This window comes from Tympanuchus pallidicinctus, unplaced genomic scaffold (assembly GCF_026119805.1).
Source record: "Tympanuchus pallidicinctus isolate F22 unplaced genomic scaffold, pur_lepc_1.0 scaffold32, whole genome shotgun sequence".
Lineage (NCBI taxonomy): Eukaryota > Metazoa > Chordata > Aves > Galliformes > Phasianidae > Tympanuchus > Tympanuchus pallidicinctus.
Window position 1 is genome coordinate 1849733 of NW_026294750.1, and position 20504 is coordinate 1870236.

Below are 20504 nucleotides of genomic sequence, written 5' to 3' on the forward strand. Positions count from 1 at the left end.
AGCCTGAAGGCACCTCTGTGTTCCTCATAGCAAGAGAACACTGATGCACAGCCCCTGCCCACCTTCCCTCACCGAGTGTAACCATGTTCTGAGCACAGCTGGCTGCAGAGGGGGCCTTCTGAAAGCTCCATCCCCCTCTGTTATGCAGTGCACGCTGATTGTGCTCCATGCAGAAGTTCAAAGCCCTTTGCAGATGCGTTTGCAAGGAGTCCTGTGCTAATCAGGTTATCACATCACGTGCTGCTCAGTCCTCTGGAGGGAAGCTCAGGCTGATCTTCAAAGCAGAGCTCTGTGCTAACTCACAGCCCTCTGCCCCCTCAGCCATTCTCTCTCAGCCCTATTTCTCCACTGGGAGGAAGCAACTTTTGTGAAGTTATCACATGTAGTACCACCCACCTGACACTGTGCTTGGGTTTCTCCCAGTGCGTGTGCTGCAGAAGAGCCCTCAGAGCAACAGGGAACAGAGCAGTGCAGCCACTCTGCTCAGGTCCCATACTTCCTTCCTAGTCCCACTCAGACACCACCTGCCTGCACCCACAGGCCCTGGCAGATGTCACCAAGCTCTCACAGCCTGCACAGTGAGGCCCAGCACCACTGGGAATGGCATTGCAGGAGCACAGCACCGTGCAGGGGCTGCCAGAGACCAGCATCACCACCTGCATCTCATCCCTCTGGGTACTCACTGCATCTCCTGCCCATTGACCTGCCTGGGAGTTGGAGCACAACACCCCAAAATGCAGACACAACAGTGCAGCCCTTGCTTAGCTCTGAGCCCTTGAACACCTTTCCCAGGTGTGCACACAGCTGTATGTCCCTTGTGGCCACAGCTGCTCCTACAGAGTCCTGAGTGCTGTGGCTCACCTGGCTCAGAAGCACAGCCTTAATGCTAATACTGGCATGAGGATTGAAAGCAGTAAGCTGGCACATCAGGGCACTCTCTGAGCTAAGTAGCACACAGCAGACCTGCTGCCAGCAGTGAACTCCTTGGCCAGCACAGCAGCACAACTGTGGCACACAGCGGTGCCATGGGGAGCTCACCGGTGCCACCTCCCCATCACTGCACCAGAGCTGCAGCTGTGTGAGTGATGCTCCAGGAAACATCAAAGCACAGTGAACTCACAGCAGAGATGGAGGCCTGGGCAGGCAGCCTGGCAGGGGTAACGCAAATCACTTCAGGGAGATCAAAAGGAAAGAAATAAGGAGATGTGCAGTACGGCTCTGCCAGCCTGAGAGATAGCAGCTAACGGAGCTTCAAAGGCAGCGCCTTTTCGGATAAATAAGTAAAGGAGGCAGCAGCTCGGAGCCTGGCAGCTGGGGGGGCAGGGAATGAGCGGCCCCAGCAGGCAGAAGGGGCACCCAGAGCTCTGGGCATCCCCACCACCAAAATGTGAAACTCCTTGTCTGCATGCAGCCTCTGTCTTCCTCCCGAAGCGTGTCTGTAAGCCAGCACGACGAGCAATTTCTTCCATCCCACGAGCTGTGCTGCATCGGCTGTGCATTTTGGCTGAGCACCACTGATTTGATTCCTTGGGGGATGCTTTGTTTGCCCTTAGCAGGTGCAGGGGGCTCAACCACGGGGTGCTTGCTCCCTTTGCTCCTGGTTGTGCAGCAGCAGTGCCATGGGCACGCAGCACGGTGGTGGCTGCAGTGCTGGCAGCTCGGCGTGCCAGCTGGTGCTGCTGCAGTTCACCTTGGTTGAAGGGCCCCATTTTGGATCATTTTCTGTTTTTTTGGTCTCCCTGTCAAGAGCTGAGGCAGGCAGGAAGCCCGCAGTCACTGCTGAACAAAGCAGGCAGCTCTTGAATCCGAGTGGCAGATTCAGGTAATAAGCAGGGAAACAGCTTGGCTTAAAAACTCCAAAGAAACTGCAAATTATTCTGTTTGAAAGGAATGAGCTCGTTCTGAAGCTTCAGTTGGACTGGAACAGACAGTGGCTGCTTCAACTCCCTCCATCTGCTTAACCATGCACCGTGCAAAGGCCATCACATCCTGACCACAGAGCTGGAGCTGAGGGTGAGGGGGAATGCCAAGGGTGAATTTCCATTTCCACTGCTGGGTGGAAGCACTCAGCCTGGTGTGAGAGCCAGCTGGTTTGCCAGGCGTGCACTCACACAACAAAGGATGAGATCCAGGTGTAAACTGCACACCTTGTTTCAATCTCACCTCCAAAAACGAGGGGAAATTGCCTCTTGAAGAAGGGATCTCTGTGATGGAGGGCTGCAGAGGGAGCAGGGCTGTGGGGCAGAGCTGAGCAGCACAGGCAGGGAGCTCCACCTGAGCTGTGCCCACCGTGCCCGGCTCCAGCTGCAGGAGCAGAGCCATTCTTTGCCAGCACTGCGTTCCTAAAGGCAGCTTTTCTCTCTCTGCGAGCCTGGGAAGATGAAGAGGTGGTTTGCATCCCGGGAAGCCATAATCCGCAGTGTGACTTACAGATTTTTGTTGTCTTCTCCAAATGTATTTAGAGGATTAGGGAAAGCTCGCGTCGTACAAGGGATACAGATGTTATTAAGGGAGAAATGTGTTTTTCAGCACAGGCTCCTGAAAAGCATGCAGCCAATAGTGCTCTGAATGCCCCAGTGCTGTTATTCATAGAAAACAGTTCTCTTCTTTTTTTTTCCTCCCAAATATAACCGTAGTCATTATTCAGCTTTATATCTCTAATGGATGGTTGTTAGACGCCTTCCAAACAAGCCAGTACAATAAGATACAGACGGTTAACCCACATCAGCTCTCCAAGGAAATCTCATGTTGGGCACTTTAATACATTCCTTTTGAAATTATTCAGATAAATTAGTGCATGGGGCACTGCTGCAGGGGAAAGACTGAGCCTGGAACAAAGTGGAATGAGATGTGAAATAATAAAAATAAAGAAAAAAACACAGGCACCAGCTTCAGGTACACCTCCAAAATTCAAATGAGCTCATTTGCAGAAGTAAAAATTTCCCAGGGACTTGAGTTGATTCAAAGAGAAATGTATTTAATTTAAAACAACTCACTTCAGGGAGCTCTGAGCTGGGATGAAACACGTTAAATAATTGATCAGCCGGGGAGAGAGGAAGAGAGAAAGGGGAAGGGAGAGGGGAAGGGAAAAGGGAAAAGGGAAAGGAGAAAGGGAAGAGGAAGGAGGAGGGGAAAGGGGGAGGAAGGGGCAAGGGGGGGAAAAGGGAAAGGGGGAGGAAGGGGAAAGGGACGGGTAACAGGAAGGAAAAGGGAAGTGGAAGAGGAAGGGAAGGGGAAGGAATAATGGAAAGGGAAGGGGAAGTGGAAAGAGAAGGAAAATAGGAAGAAAAAGGAAAAAGAAGGGGAAGAGGAAAGGAAAGGGAAGGGAATAGGAAGGGAAAGTGGAAAGGGAAGGAGTGTAAGAAGGAAAAGAAAAAGGGAAGGGAAAAAGGAAGGGAAAGGAAAAGGGAAAGGAAAAGGAAAAGGAAAAGGGAGAGGAAGGGGAAAGCGAAGGGGAGGGGGAAAAGGAAATGGAAAAGGAAGGGAAAGTGGAAAGAGGAGAAGAATGGGAAGGAAAAGGAAAAGGGAAAGGGAGAGGAAGGGAAAGGGAAGGGGAAGGGGAAGAGGAAAGAGAAGGAGAAGGAGAAGGAGAAGGAGAAGGAGAAGGAGAAGGAGAAGGAGAAGGAGAAGGAGAAGGAGAAGGAGAAGGAGAAGGAGAAGAGAAAGAAGATGGGGAAAGGAAAGGGAAGGGGAAGGGGAAGAGGGAGGGGAAAGGGAAGGGGAAGAAAGGCAGTGAGGCACCTCAGATATGTGCAGTCCTCTCCCCTCAGCCACTCTAAGGGCAGATCAAAATGGAGCTGGAACCAAACCACACATCCTGACTGTTTTTCTGCTGTGGTTCAGATTAGGATGCAATACAGAAATACATTTTTAGTCCCTGGATGTGACAGTGCGTGTGCGTAAACGACAATTAAAATGTGCAGCCCAACTGCATAAGTCCACCAGCAACAGAATGACTGCAGCTGGAGGGGAAAACGAAAAGGAACTGCAGCTCATTTGCATTCTCTCAGTGTAATTTTGCTCAGGCTACACTTGTTCTGAATGCAATGTAACTCCCAAGCAGTGCTGTGCCATCCCAGGGCTGTGCTGCTCGGGATGGAGATGGGCACAGCGCAGTGCTGGCAGTGCTCGTGGCAGCGGTGCTCCTATGGCTTCCAATAAATGAATTTAATTACCAGCATTAACATAATTGCTAACCAGCTCATGCAGCCCTGCCTGCAGCGTTCTCCTGCCTGTGACCCTGTGATGTCAATCCTGGAAATTCCCAGCAACATTCGTGGTGGTTTTATTCTGACACAAACTCTGGAACACAAGCTGTGCTCCCCAAGAACATAAAGGCATTTTAGATTAAAGTCACAAGCACTTTGTTCTGCTTGTTTTGCTTTCCTGACCTCAAATCACCAGAAGCATCCTTCCCTCTCCCTGCTGCCCCCCAGCTCTGCTCCCCACAGCCACTGGGCAGAGCACAGTGCTGGAGATCAGCCTGACAGAGCCCCCTCTGCCCCAGGGACCCAGCAAATCCCTTTTAATCCTTTTCTTAAACTCTTTCTTACAAGTGCTTACAGCAGAGTTTATCTTTCTGCTTCGGGTCTAATTTTGGTTTCCAGATGAGTTTTTGTTTCACAATGACACCACAGCTGTGCTTATTATTTCCAAGCAGGGGAGGGGAGCTCAGAGCCCACACCTGCAGCAGCCTCTCCTGAGTGCTTTGCTCAGAGCCCACAGCCTGGGGCGTGGGGATGGGAGCAGAGATGGCAGCGGGGATGGGAACAGGGCTGGGAGCTGGGATGGTAATGGGGATGGCAGCTGGGATGGCAGCAGAGATGGCAGTGGGGATGGGGATGGGGCTGGGAGTGGGAATGGCATCAGGGATGGTCTGGTAAGGGAGCTGGGAGCTGGGATGGCAGCAGGGCTGGCAGCTCAATGGCACTGCCAGGGCATTGATACAGAAACCAACAGACATAAATAAATCACTCCTTTCTTTTAAGGCAGGGGCTCAATTGCTGCTACAAGTGATTAGATTGTTCTGCTGCCAACGTCTCCTTACATCCATACAAGAGGTGGCTTTGGGGCTGCTGCAGGTTACATAAAGGCACAGCCTGACTCACACCAATTAATCCCCACATCAGCAGCACCGTTCGGTTCTTTTCCTGCCTCTTCCACACGAGGTTCTCTCATCAGCTCAGCCTGTTCCCATAGAAACTGAGCATCACCACCGAGTCTCAGCACCTCTGTTTTTAGGAGTTATCACTCGGGCTCATTTCTGCCTAGGTGAGCATCCTTAGCTGAAGCCCTGCTGCTACCAGTGCTTGGGGTTCATGGAGCAGTGCTCAGAGCAGCAGCAGCATGGAGATGTGCATTCTGTTGAGCACCAGATCCTCATGTCCCCACGGCAGCCCTGGCACACAGCTGGGTTCAGGTGGCAGCATCATTTCCCCCTCTGCTGAACCTTCACGGCTGCAAAGAGCTCCAGCAGCAGCAGATCATCAACCCAAAGCCTTTTTCCCCCTATTTCCCCCCTTGTTTTTCCATCAGGCCTCTAATGTCAGTGTTTGCTGGCACCTCTCCCACTCTGCTGGTGGTGCAGCTCTGTGCAGGCTGTGCTCTCGGAGAAGTTCTTTAAAAGTCTCCTTGATGCATTCAAATCATCTCCCATGTATTCATTGGATTTGCTGGGTTTTGCAGGAGTGAAACTCCTGCCCATATGGCTCTGCTGATGCAACCAGTTGATTAGATTTTACATTTCCATGTGTGATTTATGGTAAATTGCCCACAGACTCATTAAAACTCCGCATCTTTAAAAATGCCCCCAATACTCCTCCATGCATTTCATACAGGACAAAAACAGGGCGGTTCTGTATTCCAGAGGGAGTCCTGCTGATAAGAACACACCGCAGTTACAGCAGTTTCCATGTGAGATACAGAAAACGTTTCCCTCACCGTGACTTTAAAATCCCCCTAAAATGCATTGCAAGGAATCCACCAGCGCCAGCTCAACGCACGAGAACTGCTTTAATAAATCTGAACAGATGTGTCAGGCCCTAAGTGAACTGCACATCAAATAAAACCCAATTCTCCACTGGATGCATTGATTGTTATCAGGAAGGTGTACCTGTTGCAGTTTCAGAGCAGGGACCGATCAGCCCAGCATGCTCAGCACTGCCCCTCACCCACCTCATGTTTTCTTTAGCCCCACTAAGCAGCTTGAGACAGACATCCCATAAGTATATCTTCTGTATCTTCTCCCCAAAAGCTGTTTTCTAAGCACGGGTTTGATGTGCAATGAGCTGTTCAGATATCTGATTTATAGGGCATATGAAGTTTCTGACCGAAAGAAATATGATGGATCTCTCAGGTGTCTCTCTGATTTATTGGCCGTAGGGCAATTTATAAGTCATGTCAGTAACTTCATCAGTAACACAATTAATCCTGAAGTTACCCCTGAGTTATCCCAGCTCGGTGTCACTGACAAAGACGTGATGTGTTGAGTTATGGGTTGGCTCTGAACTATGACTGACTTTGGAATAAGTCACAGAGCTGAGCCATCAGTCAGGTGATGGATGGATGTGGGCGCACAGCCACACGTTGCCACATCAGATGCCCCGTGCTGTGCTCTGACTGCTGGGATGTCCACCTGGTGTGCTCTTTTGGGAGAGCAGGCACTGAATCACCCAGCTGGACACACAGATCACAGCCTCAGTGCTGATTTAAGGCTGCACTGGGGAGCAGCATGCAGCCAGCAGCGCTGCGGGGCTGCTGGGCGCTGGCATGTATCAGGGCCATTAATTAAGATGTCATTTACAGCCCCGCTGAGTGACCCTGATTAAACTGTGTGATGGCAAACACTAATAAGAGAGATGATATCCCTGCAGGTGGGGAGTGCAGTGCATTGAGCTCCTGGTGAGGAGCTTCCCTGGGTCACAGGGGCAGCAGCATCCCTACCTGCTGCCTGCAGCCCTGCTGTCGCTGCTGCTGTCACTGCCATTACAGAGGGGCATGGAGCAGTGCTGTGTGTTTTCTCACTGTGCACAACTCACAGCTCTTGCTGTGTATTCCTGGGAGGTGAGGAAGACATCATGGGAGATGCGTTTACATCTGTAAACTGCAATCTGAACTCCCCAAACACAAATACAGATGAACAGAGGAGGAAAGCTGACTCCAAGTCCCACGGCTCCTCCCCACATCACAGCAGGAAGGTTTCTGCTCCCCTTTCTCTCCTGCACTCCTGCTGCTGCCAGGACACGGTAGGCCTGGGTGAGCTCCAGAGAATCCTGCTCTGGAATCGACCACTGCTTTCAGTTTGTTTCCTTGCTGTGAATCCATTACCAGCCTCACCAAAGCTCTCCTTACCTGCACACGGCCAACAGCTACGTGCTGCAGACAGGGGCTCCAGTGCTCAACCCAGAGCTCTTTAGAAGAAAATGTAGAACTACTGAACGAATCCCAGGCCGATCCCAAGCAAATGCCATCAGTTCCTCTCAGCACCACTGCTGCTCACAGCTCAGCACCTCGCAGCCCCTCCTGACAGCAGCCTCGGGGCACTGCTCCAACTGCACACCCGTCACAGAAATTGAGCAGCGATTCATCAAAGCCAGGGCTGTGCTCAATAACCACCAGGAGATGAGTAAGTAATTACTCCATAATGCATCCCCGCCTTCCCACTTCTCAGGCTGCCTGACCTCGGCTGCACAGCCCCAATGCTGTGGGTCACTGTGGGGCACAGTGTGAGCTCAGCCTCCCCCTGGGTCAGAACTGTGCTGCGATGTCAGCACTCACAGGATGGCCCGGGTTGGAAGAGACCTGAAGGATCATGAATCTCCAACCCCATACCACAGGCAGGGCCACCAACCTCCACGTTTCATAGCAGCCCAGGCTGCCCAGGCTGCACACCCCGTCCCCTCAGAACTCATCACTCACACTGCCAATGTGCTCCAACTTCTGCCTTCATGTTCTTGACACAATGCTCCCTCCTGCAATCTGACAATAACCATCCGTGCAAGGAAAAAAGTCCCCCTGCAAGACTGCGCTGCTACTCCTCGAAAGGCCTGAAAGTGATAATTTGATTAATTAAATGGTCGGATCTACAGCCCCAAGGGGCCTTTCAACTCAGAATCAATCACTTTATATCTATTACTCAACGCCAAATTCACTGAACTGTTGAAGTCACTGCAAACTGTGTTAGCGATATTAAATAATTAGTAAGATTAATGCTATATAGCCTGGGCAGAATCCAGATTGATTAGTGCTAATTATCTTCTGCCCATTTAAATAATTCATTCCTGCTTTCCCATTTTGGAAGAGCGGGCAGCGCCCCATCCCTGCGCTCAGGGCTGGAGGGGACAGTGCCTATTTGACCCATTAACTAACTACAGAATTTCTCAGTAATCCCCAACAGATGAGCATCAAAGAGGAGACCTATGGTCCAGGATAATCCCTTTATCATGAAGTAATGCTACAGAAATCAAATACCGGCAGTAAGTCGGGAGATTAACGACAAGCTGGGAAAGGCACAAATTAAATTGCAATCTCCCTCATTGCTTTGCACAATGCCAACAGTGCCAGCAGGAAAACAAGGTTAGAAATCACTTTATAAAAATGAAAATCTCTTTTAATCCCTGATTTGGTCGGTAAATAGCGCGTGCAGAGTGGGCTGTGCCCCATCCCCACCGCCTTCAACTGCGAGATGGGCAGAGAGGAAAGCAAAGGAAAGGGTCGGTAGGGCTGGAGCGGTGGGTGGCACCCCGCTTCTGCTTTTATAGCTCAGAAACACCCAAGTGAATAATTGATTCCCTTCCTTAGAACATCCCTACAAATGCATGCTTCATAAAACACCAGGCTGCGTGATCCTGCAGCGCTGCTTTGCTGCCTGGAGCAAACATGGGGCAGCAGCTTTGGCCGCGACCCCCAGCTCAGCTCCTCACGCACGGCCCAGCCGTCCCGCTGCTCCTGCCCCAGTGATGCTCCGTGTTCCTAAATGGGGCACTGCAGCTGCACGGTGCACCTTCCCCTTGTGGCTTCTGGAAGAGACAAACCTTTTCCTTGCTCATCGTCAAAGCAGCGCTAAACCAAACGGGCTGACAGGAGCAAACCGAGTGACAGCAGCAGGGCGAAGGTGGCAGGGGTTACTTCTCTTATCCTGCTGCAGGGGAAAGAAATCCAATTAAGCCTGAAAGGCAGAAATTTCAAGCCACCAAACCAAAAATGTCCCTCCTGCTCTAACCCGGGCTGCGGCACTCATCACCGTGAGGGATCACAGCAGGAGGGCACGCAGCAGTGGGAGGAGCAAAACTCAGGGATCGGAGCCAGGCTGGGGCAGAGCAGCGCCCACCGGGATGGGTTTCCCCCATCCGAGCTGCAGGCGATGCCCGGTAGGGGCAGCCCACCCTGCAGTGCCACCCGGCTGCGCTCTGCGCCGGCAGCATCGCCCCGAGCAGCTCAGCCCTGCTGACAGGTAATGCTGATTTATACCACGGAAATAAATGAGTCTGCTCTGCAATTTCACCTAATTTTGTCTCCCATTTCAATTTTCCATCTCTCAGCGTAACGCCGGATGGTTAATTATGTTTCCATCTTACTTCTCAGATAATACACCCCCTCGTACCGCACGTCGTCGCTTCTCAAAGGGTCTCATTTTACCTTTCATTTCACCACCTAGCACAGCTCTAAATTTAATCAGCTCGTAATTTTTGGATATTTTATCCATTAGGCCTTTGTTATTGTGAAGTAAAATGAAATCCTTGTCTTTTAATTCGCTCTCTAATAATTCTCCACCAAACCTTAACACAAAGGGTTTTTTTTTTCTCTCTTCCCTCCTCCCCCAAAGACTAATTGAACGAGGTGTAATTACAATACCCAGGAGATGATATGGAAGCATCTGAACTGTGACAGCCCCCAGGGGCTGAGCCTTTTGAAGGGACCATGCCCAGTGGGGATGGGGCCACCTTGCAGCTCCTGGACCCCCCCTGAGAGCAGGAGGTGCAGCATCACTGCCAGGAGGAGCCAATGGCCCCCCTGTGGATCCTCCCATGGAGGAGGCAAGCAATGCAGGGAATCAGTGCTCAGCACACAGGCACACAGAGGGGATATTTGCTCCCCCAAACCATGGTGTGTCCTGTATGCAAACCTCTGCTGGACAACGGGATGCAGACCACAACCTGAGGGATCCTCCGCTCGCCCTTGAAGTGTAAATCAGCCTTCCCTGAATTAAAACCCCCGCTCTCCTTCAGAACACCTCCCATTAAAGGAACTGATGGAAAGCCCAAATCCTGCGTGCTTCAAACCACAAAGGACTCAACAAATCAGCAAAGCAATTTCATGTGTAGGGGAACCGATGCAGAAATGTCTCTCTCTGTGGTCCGATGGCACTAAAAATCAGTTGTGAGCATCGGAGCCTGTGAGGGTCCCTCAGCCCCATCACCAGCACTGCCCCTCAGCTTCGCAATGAAGAGATCTTCAGCAGAGATTAAATTGGATTTAATATTTCACAGTCTGCTATGTACATCAGTCTGCAGCAGCATTGCATACCCCAGAACGGGAGCACCTCCACGCCGGGTCCTTGGGCCCCCACCTCCCCTCCAGCTGCAGAGAGGGGACAGAGCACATTCGGGGGCACGGTGCCTGTTTCCTTAATGCCACATTCAGCCCAGGGCTGCAGAACCTGCACGTGTCCAGCACTGGAATCCTCCTCTTTATTCTGAAATTCGATGCAAACACGAGCTGCAATGTGGTGCCTGGGACTGGCTCTGTAGGAACAGGCATTAAACTCGCCGCCTCGTTAATGCAATTACACAGGAAGGAAGAACCAACAGTGTGCTCTGTGGAAATGTTTTGCCATCTCCGGAGCCCGAGGAGGTGTTGGACCGCCCCGGTACCGCCACTGCGGGCAGTGCTGAGCAGGGTCTGCTTCCAGGTCAGGGAGAGAGAGGCAGCAAGGCTATCTGTGCAACTCCCACAGCACTGACCTTCGCTGCTTTAGCAGGGAATAAAGCTCTGCTGTCTGTCTGTCTCCATAACTGTCAACAATCGGAGCATTTTATTTCAGAGGATGGGAAAACGAGCCCGTTTCTTGGCTGCAGGGTGCATCACGGGGCTGTGGAGCTGTGAGGCATTGCAGCAGTGCTGGCACCCTCCCATCCCATCCAGCACTGCGATGTCATCAGGGCTGACTCCAGGCTGCAGGAGCTACCGGGTGACCTGCAGGAGAGGAGATGATGAGCACCCAGCAGATGCAGACATAACAGACATAACCTGCTCCTTGCATCCCACGGTTGTTCCAGGGTTATTTGTGACCTCCCTCTGGGTTCTGTCTGCACTGGGAGACTGAGGGCTCAGTTGGGGGTAGGGAACCAAGTAATGCACACCAAGAGCCCAAGGCAGGGACGGGTGCCCAGAGCAAAGAGACCTTCTCAGACATCCACACACACACTTGAGCAGGAAAGTCCTTTTGGTGATCCAAAATGATGGCAATAATGAAAAAAAATAAATCCCCCCCCAGCATTTTTTTAATACGATAATTTTATAGCAGGGGATGCGGGGTGAGAAGAGCTCCAGCACAAGGAACAATTACCCTCGACTGCATGAACAATGATTACAAAATTATGCAACTGATTAACCGTGACATATATGTAATTACTAATGTGTTTGATAAAATTTTAATTACACCTTGTTCTTCGGGGCGTTCAGCAAGCCATGAAAATAACAATCATGCAGTGCTCTGCCACTGGTGGCCCCGGGTGGGGGGTGGAGGGGGCTGGGGGCTGACGTACCTTGGTGGTCTTCACTTTGTTGCCACTGCTGCAACTCCAGCCTGAGAGGTCGGGCAGCACTTTGCACTCCTCCCCAGCGAGGCAGGGCTCCATCTGGCACCACCACTTCTGCAGCACGATGGAGGCTGGGGGAGAGCAGCCGTTCAGTGAGAGGAAGGGACCCGCTGCTCCCAGTGCCCCCAAAGCATCCCATCGCCTATCATTGCCCCCATCATCAGCCCCATCCCTGTAGGGCAGGGGAGGCATCTCTGCTCTGGGCCCCATTGCTGATGGAGAGCAACTGTTCTGTGCTGCCCAGCTTTGTGAGTAACCAACGCCAACGGTGTGGATAATTAGAGGGGGCTTCCTTATCCTTGGGAAGGGCGGCACAAAAGCTGTGTGAGACAGCTTGAGAATTAACCTGGGTATTTCCTGGCACTGTGCACAAATGCACTGCAGGATCAGAATCAATAATGCACCGGCAGAGGCTCCCAGCTGATCCTGGTGGCCCTATGGTAATGGCATGTGACGTCAATCGATGAAATATATATAGGCTGAGCTGTGCTTTGTGCTCCTAAGTGCACCGGTGATGGCACTGCGTGGCCGGAGTCACGTCCCTGCCCCGGCTGCAGGCACACAGGGACCAATGCTGGGAAGCTCTGGGGTGGGGGCAGTGACCACAGGGCATCCCCAGCACAGCTCCCCTGCCCCGCAGATACTCACCATCCACACAGGAGGGGGCTGCCCGTGTGGTGCCTGCCACCTGCCCTGGGAAGCAGGAGCACTTCACGGTCTGGGAGCGCTCCTCTATCTTGTTCTTATTGCAGCACCTGTGTGCTGCGATGACCTCGCAGGTGCCGGGCTCCACGTGTGCTGCAGGAGAGAAGGAGCTGTGTGATGTGGGGACAGAAGGAAGCTCAGCATGGGCCCCATCCAACCTGGCCTTGAACACCTCCAGGGATGGACGGGGCATCACAGCCTCTCTGGGCAGCTGTTCCAGCACCTCACTGCTCTCATAGTAAAGAATTTCCTCCTGACATCCAACCTCAATCTTCCCTCCCTCAACTTCAAACCATTTCCCCTTGTCCTGCTGTCATCTCCCCTTCCCAAGAGTTGATTCCCCTCCTGTTTGTAGGCTCCCTTTAGGTACTGCAGGCTGCAATGAGGTCACCCCACAGCCTTCTTTTCTCCAGGCTGAACAAGCCCAGCTTCCTCAGCCTGTCTCCATAGGGGAGGTGCTGCAGCCCCCTGATCATCTCTGTGGCTCCTCTGGACCCTCTCCAACAGCCCTCTGTCTTTCTTGTCCTGGGGGCTCCAGACCTGGACACAGCACTGCAGGTGGGGCCTCACAAGAGCAGAGGGGGACGATCACCTCCCTGTCCCTGCTGGCCACCCCTCTGCTGATGGGAAGCGCTGGTCCTGCTCCAGACCCCCCGGCGTCCAGCCCTGAAAGCTCTCACATCCATCACTGAGCACAATGAACAGCTTTTGCCACAGCAAAGCCAAGAGCCTTGCAGAAACAAATGAGCACAATGGCTAACCAGAGCTGATAATGAGAGGTGTGCTTTGCTGCAGGAGGGCATGTTGCATCGTTCTGCCTTCAGCTCCCAGCACAGCAGCACCATCCCGGCCCCCAGCCCTGCAGTGCAATGCAGTGCTCCCACTGCACCGTCCTCGGGATGGAGGAGGCAGAGCCAGGAGAGTGCTCCCAGCCTGCAGAAACATCACAGTGAGCAGCAAGAACCCCAGCTGCTCTGCTGCTCCCTCTCCCAGTGCCATTAAAATATTAAGGCAGAAAGAAAACTGATGTGCTGGCTTATCACCTCTGGGATCTGGGTTCAGAAGCTGGTTAGCATCGCAAATCAATGCATTTCTCTGGGTAACGGCCCACGCAGGCACAATACAAATTAGCCAAACATGGCTGGATAGACTTGATTCCCATGACCTGAGCACCACTGATCCCTGCAGGTCCCGTTTAATGAGCACCAGAGGAGCGGGCACGGAGCTGTGTGTTGGCATCACTGCCTCGCTGGGTATGGGCTGCAGTCATGCAGCTGCTGGGCAGAGAGGGGAGAGGGGAAGAAAGGAGCTCCGTTCCTGCGACGTGCACACAGATCCGTGCACGGGAAAGGCAGCTTGTGCCATTTCTTGCTGTTATTTATTGTTATTTCACGGTCATTTTCTTTTAATGAACCATCGCTTTCATTTCTGCCCATAATAATTACACAATTACCTATCCTGGAAGTATTTTGTAATAGCATCTCTGGCCATAAATTTAATCCTTCCTTTTAAACGCCATCATAATTCAGTTTTAATGACAGCCTCCACTGTTTCTGTATGCAGAAATTAAACACTTTGGTGAAAGGGAAAAGGAAAGCATCATTACAGGACAAACGTGACCACGACTCGCTTTGCTTTTATGGGATTTTCACAGGACAAGCAAGGATCCCGGGGTTTGGTTGGCTGTAAGAGGGCACCTGGGGGGCACACAGAGCCCCAGGGTAGCTGCAGCAAGCTGGAGGAGAGCAGAGAGTGAGCACAGCAAACCCTGCAAGCCTGGGATAGCTGCAGCACTGCTGGCACACAGCTGCCTCCAGCAGAGCCCTTTTAAGAAACTCCTATCTGACAGAACCATAAAGGCGCCATGAAAGCACGAGGCTTTTGAATCCCGTGGGTAAAAAAATAAAGCAAAAATACCATCCTACTCTGGCTGACCTTTAAGTGAGTGGCACAACGGGGCCGCTGATGGCACAACCTGAAACGACAGCTTTGTCCTGAGGAGGAGCAGGCAATGCCCTGTGTGCTCAGCCTGAGATCTCCGTGCACTGAAGTGCAGTGTAACCACAGGCAATGCCAACACCTGCAGCACCAAGTGGGGCAGGAGGGCAGGGGGGACCACGCTGCCCACCCAGCAACAGCCCCACTGCTACCACGGCTTGAATAATTCACGCCTTAAAATCACTACTGCCTCGGGTGCATGCATAATTTAAAAGGGGTTTGGAGAGAAGTGCTTCTGTTTTTATTGCTCGTTATCACTGCGCGCCGGCTGGAGCTTTTTAGTAGCTTGTCATATCAGAACTCAGCTCATCCCGTCCCCCTCTGCAGCACAGAGGGAAGCACGTCTGTACAAGTGCACGCACACAACTGCTCACCCAGCTCCCAGCACCTGATGCTCACGAGCAAGAAAAACAAATCCAGGGATTGCATTGAGAAGTGCTGATAATGTGCCGCTGTGGAAACCCCCACTGCTGGCAGGATGTCCTGCTCAGCTGGCCAGGTCTCCCTCCTGTGCCCACTCAGCTGAGCGATGGCTGTGGGTGATGGCAGAGATGGCACTGGTGGCTCTCACGTTTATCAGAAGGTGCTGGGGCTCCATCCAGAGCTGCTCACATAGCAAGGTGCACGTGGGTCATTCTGCTCTGAGGAGTCTCTTTCTCCATCCCCAGATGACTCCATCCCTGCACGGGGTCCATGTGGCTGCTTAAATCCAATTGCACACACCAGGATGCACTGCTCTGCTTTGACATCAGCGTTCTCCAGGTGTGAAGTGAACACGAGCAATTGGACTGTACTCCAAAGCCAGATGTTAAAATGCATTGTGTTCCTGGAAGGCCAACAGAGGATCTGCACGTTCCTTCCTTTCATTCCTGAGTTCACAGGTCATGAAATCCTGTGCTGTGTTGTCACAATTGCACCCTTCCTCCTGCAGTTTTTCATTGGTAGGTGACTGCAAGCAGTGCACAGGCAAAAGCACTGCTTGTGTCTGTCCCTCTGTGTATGCCATCTGTCAGCAGCAGAGGTGCAGCAATCCCAGCCCACACCTCCCTCTCATTTCTGTGTGCAGCAGCATAACTGCAGGCTTTCCAGGGGAAAATGTCATCGCCACAGAGAACACAACCTTATAAAAGGGCATTCCCAGCATAACCTTTACTAAAAGATGCCCTCAATGAAGCAAAAGCACGGGGCAGACAAGTGGAAAATGAATGCTACGAACCGCCACAAAACAGGGAAAGCAAGAAACAGTGTAAGCAGCAAAACTCCTACAGCAACCATAAAGGATGTGCTGCAAGAAACCTCGACAACACAGAGACACAGAGCAGGGTTGGACTTCTCAACGTGTGCTCCCATTATGCCCTCTTTGCTGTGGATCAGCATTTGCCTGAATAAGAAGCACAGCTCTGGTCCTCTATGGGTAAATCTTTGCAAGTGAGAACCTCCAGCTCTGCCTGTGAGCATAGGAACGTATCAGTGCTTCTTGCATACAGAGTCAGAGTTGTGCATGTAACTCCCAACCCCACACACATGCGTGGGGCACCTTCCACAACTCACTGAGTCACAGCTGTGTCACCTCAGGGTCTGGCCATGCCTCGGGGCAGTGGTTTTGGCTTTGCTTGGAGCCAGAGCAGATCCCAGCAGCCAGGGCCATCCTTGAGGTGGTAGAAGAGGAGTTCTTTCCCCTGCACCCTCCAGGTTGGAAGGGGAAGCAGGTAGCCCTGAGTAGCTGGCTGATAGAGCCCCTCGGGAAGATACGCTTCAGTTTTAAGCAATGAGGATTGGGATTACAGGATTAGAGGTGCTTTAACTGCCAGGGAAAAACAGAAATAGGACGGGGTTAGGTGTGGGGTCAGGCTGTCGCATGGTATTTTCAGATTAACCCTTGCCTGCCTGCTGTCCTAGAGAGCCCCAAGGCACTGAGTGCATCCAGGTCACACCGTGCCATGAGCCCCTGGTGGCGTAGGGACATGAAGCATCACTTCCCTACCTGAATGGCTTCTGTGGTGGGTGGAGGCCAGCGTCAGTCTTCCCCATAGTGTGGTAAGGCAGAGAGTGAGCACTAAAACCCATCTGCTCAAGCTTTGTACGTCCCTTTCACTCATTCTGCCAAGAACGAGAAGAGAGAAGCACAGATGGAGAGGGGCTGAGGGCGTCCCAAGCACACAGCCATGGGGTCAAGCCTTCCCCCAGGGCAGTGGGGGCACGGTGGGGATGCACCCGCCTCCCCTGGGCTTCATCTGCAGCAGGACAGCAAGAAACCACAGCAGCAAAGAGGAGCACAGTTTACCTCTTACCGGGGCTTCCCGCTAACAGCCGTGCATCCGCCAAGCACAGGTGTTGGGAGCTTCACACACAGCAGACATCAGAGCATCTGAAAGGGGAGACACAGACAGCCCCGTGGGCACGCTGCTGGCAGAGCAAACCAGGAGAAATCCATTGCCAGGTGTTTCCAAGTGCAGTTAAGTGCTCTCCCATCACCTCCTCGGGGGTGAGGCCAGCCCCGTGCCCACTGGGGTCTGGTGAGCAAAGCCACACAGCGCTTCAGTACCAGCCTGTAAGTTACTGATGGAGGTCAGGGATGAGCAGGAACGACACCAGGGCTCTCACCTGCACCCCACAGTGCTGCCCAGCACAGTGCTGGGAGGAGAGAGCTCCAATGTCCAACAGTCCTCTAAATGAGGATCCTGCTCTGGGCCAGGCTGGGGCAGCGAAAGGCGCTCATCTCACGGTGTGCCAGCACAGAAAACACTGACATTTTTAACAAAAAACAAGGTGATGTGAGGAGGTAAAGGGCACTACTTGCTCTGAAACATTCCAAAATGAATCGGGCTGCTTCAAACTGACATTTCAGAACAGAAAGCGTTGCGTTCCAAAATGCTGATGTAAAGCGATGCTTTCCGTTTTGATTTTCTGAGCTGGGGGGAAAAAAAACCAACAGAAAATGTCACCAAAAACGTTGATATTCTCCCAGAGGAAAACGATCTCAACACGAACGTGTTTTATGCTAGAAAACAATTCAGAGGCACAAAGATATTCCCTATGGGTACGGCAGGACAGCAATGCATGCAATGGGACTGAGTGGATGTGCAGGTGATGCGGCCCCATTGCTGGATCTGTCCCTGCAGATCCTGTGCCCACAGCCTGGTGCCTGGAACTGCTCTGCAAAGGGACTGCACAGGCTGGCAGACGTGCACGATGCTCACACACAAAGTCCCCCCAGGATAGAAAAACACAGCTTAGCAGAAATTGCTGTTTTGACAGTTGCCAGCCTCCAACACCGTGAGACACCAACTGCAGATGTTCAGTCTGACAAAGTTTCTCATCCTGGGATGTCACTGTGAAATGAAGAGTGAGTGATGTGGCGGCACATCAAAGCACTTCATTTTGATGGAAAATATCGGTGTTTTCTGTTCTGTTCTGTTTGGGATTTGGTTATATTTTCTGTTAAAGTTCTGTTAGCTGCTTTCTGCCCACCCAGGACCTGCAGGGCTCAACCTTCTCTGCAGGCAGCTCTCAGCACAGCCACGGTGCCAGAAGTGAGCGTGGCTCTCCTGCACACCACGTTGCTGCTCTCCCAGCCCTCTGCACAACAATTTTAATTCTTTAGCACATTTGTTAACCCCAGAATGGAGCTGTGCAGGACAAAGCATGGGTGGACTTTGCAGCAGTCCCTCACATGCAGCCTCAGGGACCTCAACGCTGATGCAGAGGGTAAGAAGTCCCAGATGTGAACCTGGAGGTTCCTCCTGCACTTGCAGAGGTGGTCCTGCAGCCAGGGATGCTGGAGCACAGCCCGGTGCTCACAGTGCTAATGAGGAGTTCTGTTGTGCCAAATGATGCACCGAGCTCTGGAAGTCGGGAGTGCTCCTTGCAAAGGTCCTCATGAGCTGAATAATTACAGGCAGCAAAATTCTACCCAAAAAAAGAAACAAAGAGACAGGGGAGGCTGGATGTGAACTGGCTGTCTGTGCTAATGAACGCTCCAATGCAGCTCCAGCATCACCAACCTTTGTGCACACCTGGCCCAAGAGATTTGCCATTTGTTTGAAAGCTATTTTAGCACTCCTGCTATTTTAGCACAGCCTGGAACTGCGCCGTTTTTGCTGAACGTAAGAAGAGAGTGTCCTGGTTCCCCAGGGCTCTGCAGTGGTGGGCAGCCCCATGCCCAGCCCCAGAGTGGGGAGGAGACCCCAGAAGAGCCCAGCAGGCACAGAAACCTCTCTGTGATCACTGCAGATGTTACACTGCCTATTGGAGGAGCAATTTGATATTAAAGCTTCCCTGAAGCACCAAGTCAGGCATCTCAGCATGGAGCACAACAGCAACACTCTTTGTACACACAATTTTGGGTTCATGCTGGCCAGCAGCTGGCTACACCCCGGCTCCCTGAGCAGCACTGATGGTGCTTAATTAAAGGCAAGGCTGGGGAGTCATAGCTATGAGGTTGCAGCTGCAGAGCTAGGGATGCACACAGGGAGTTGCTGTGCACACCTGGATGGACACCATCAGGAGCTCTGTGCAGCAACTCCCACCCTGCATGTCCTGAGCTGCACCACTGCTCTCCAGAGCCAAACTGCAGAGCTCTGGGCTGAGCTGAGCCCTCTCATACCCTTCAGTTTAGCTCCAGCTCTGAGTGCACTTGCAGCACTGCAGCTCATTACGTCCCACAGCCCCAGCACGGAGGGCAGCATAAGGCATGAGCTCGGCAACCTGGCAGGGGGCACAGGAACACAGAGTGCTGCTTCCCATGGAAGTGTTCTCTCCTGTGTGCTGGTTGGTTTTCAGCTCCTTCCTCACTCCTTCTGTGTGTGCAGCTTTCTTTTCCCAGCTCAATTGAGCAGGAGTTTTTAACTTAAATTCAGCCCAAGCACGGCCCTGACTGCTGCCCCCTCATCTCGGTGAATCCCACCTTCCTGCTGCTGCTGGCACGCTGAAGGTCAGCATCGACCTCACCCTCCCCATGTGCCAGGAAAACAGTCACATACCAGGGGTGTGAGACCCAACCACGCTCAGCAGAAGCCAAGGGAGCCTCGGCACCACCGTGGAGGCAGCTCGAGGTCTCCAGGAGATGCCACATTCCCCCGCGTGGGCTCTTCCCCTAGTGCAGAGAGCATCTCGCAGAGCACGGGCACCCTGCGTGCCCACGGGCTTCCCCAGCCCCGGCGGCCCCAAGCCCCGCACCGCACGGACGGGAAGGGACTAACAGCAGCAGGGCACTGCCGCTGCCTTCGGGGCCGCTTGGCTCGAGCGGATGGCAGCGCATCACCCTGCACGCTGCGCACCGGGCCCCGTGCGGGTCACCGGCACCGACCCGGGACACCGCGCACAGAGACCCGCTGCCCGCAAAGGAAGCGCTTCTCGCGCCCCGCCGGAATTCCCCGGTTCCCCCGCAGCGCTCCCCGCACGGACAAGCCGGGCACAGCGGCTCCGCCACCGGCCCCCGCGACGGCCCCGACCCCGACGGCACCGCAACTCCGCCGCGCTCGGCTTCGTCCCGAGGTCCGCTCCCGTCCCGCCCCAACTTCGCAGCCGGCCGGGCCGGACCGCAGGTACCTGCCGGTGCCGTCCGTGCGGGCCGGGGCAGCCTCTGCCCATGGCCGCCGTCCGTGCGCTCCGCAGGATCAGCGCCTGCTCCGCGGCCCCCTGCGGCCGTGGGCCGGCTGGCATCGCCGGGCGGCGGCGCCGGCAGCGCTGGGCTCGGTCCGCTCCGCTCGGCGGGGCTGGGCGGCGGCGGGGGCGGCGGGGCGCGGAGCCGGGCGGCCCCGGTGCCCGCGCCGGCGCGAAGGGGCGCAGCGCCGCCTGCCGCCGCCTCCCCGGTACCGGTGGAGCGCTCCCGGCCGCCCCCCGGGCTCAGCCCCGGCTGCGCGCCCCGATGGCCCCGCACGGCTCTGCGGGAACGGCGCGGCCCCGTCCCAGTTATCCCCGCTGCTCATCACCGGGCTGTTAGGAGTGGTCAGTCAGAGAGCGAATTGATCTCCCCGACGT

At 53.5% G+C, this 20504-nt stretch overlaps 1 protein-coding gene across 2 annotated transcripts; it reads right to left on the reverse strand.

Annotated features, from left to right (window-relative positions):
- Positions 1-8458: 8458 nt before the first annotated feature.
- TAFA3 (TAFA chemokine like family member 3) lies at positions 8459-20216 on the reverse strand. 2 transcript variants are annotated; one of them, XM_052698117.1, is made up of 6 exons: positions 20073-20216; positions 16814-16890; positions 16507-16622; positions 12468-12617; positions 11766-11890; positions 8459-11193 (listed from the first exon to the last, which is right to left on the reverse strand). In XM_052698117.1, the coding sequence occupies exons 3-6, from the start codon at positions 16619-16621 to the stop codon at positions 11182-11184; spliced, it is 402 nt and encodes a 133-aa protein (XP_052554077.1). In that variant the 5' UTR covers position 16622; positions 16814-16890; positions 20073-20216; the 3' UTR covers positions 8459-11181. The 2 variants fall into 2 exon arrangements, with proteins under 2 accessions (XP_052554077.1, XP_052554075.1); XM_052698115.1 differs by having other exon boundaries at positions 16807-16890; positions 20073-20215.
- Positions 20217-20504: the final 288 nt, after the last annotated feature.

Bases quoted from the DNA above. Each gene is read 5' to 3' on its own strand.
- TAFA3 (XM_052698117.1), bottom strand. From the start codon at position 16,621: ATGAGTGAAAGGGACGTACAAAGCTTGAGCAGATGGGTTTTAGTGCTC. The intron at 12,618-16,506 runs GTAGGGAAGTGA...TCTCTCCTGCAG, and splicing joins CCACCACAGAAGCCATTCAG to CACACGTGGAGCCCGGCACC. The intron at 11,891-12,467 runs GTGAGTATCTGC...GCTCTCCCCCAG, and splicing joins AGCCCCCTCCTGTGTGGATG to CCTCCATCGTGCTGCAGAAG.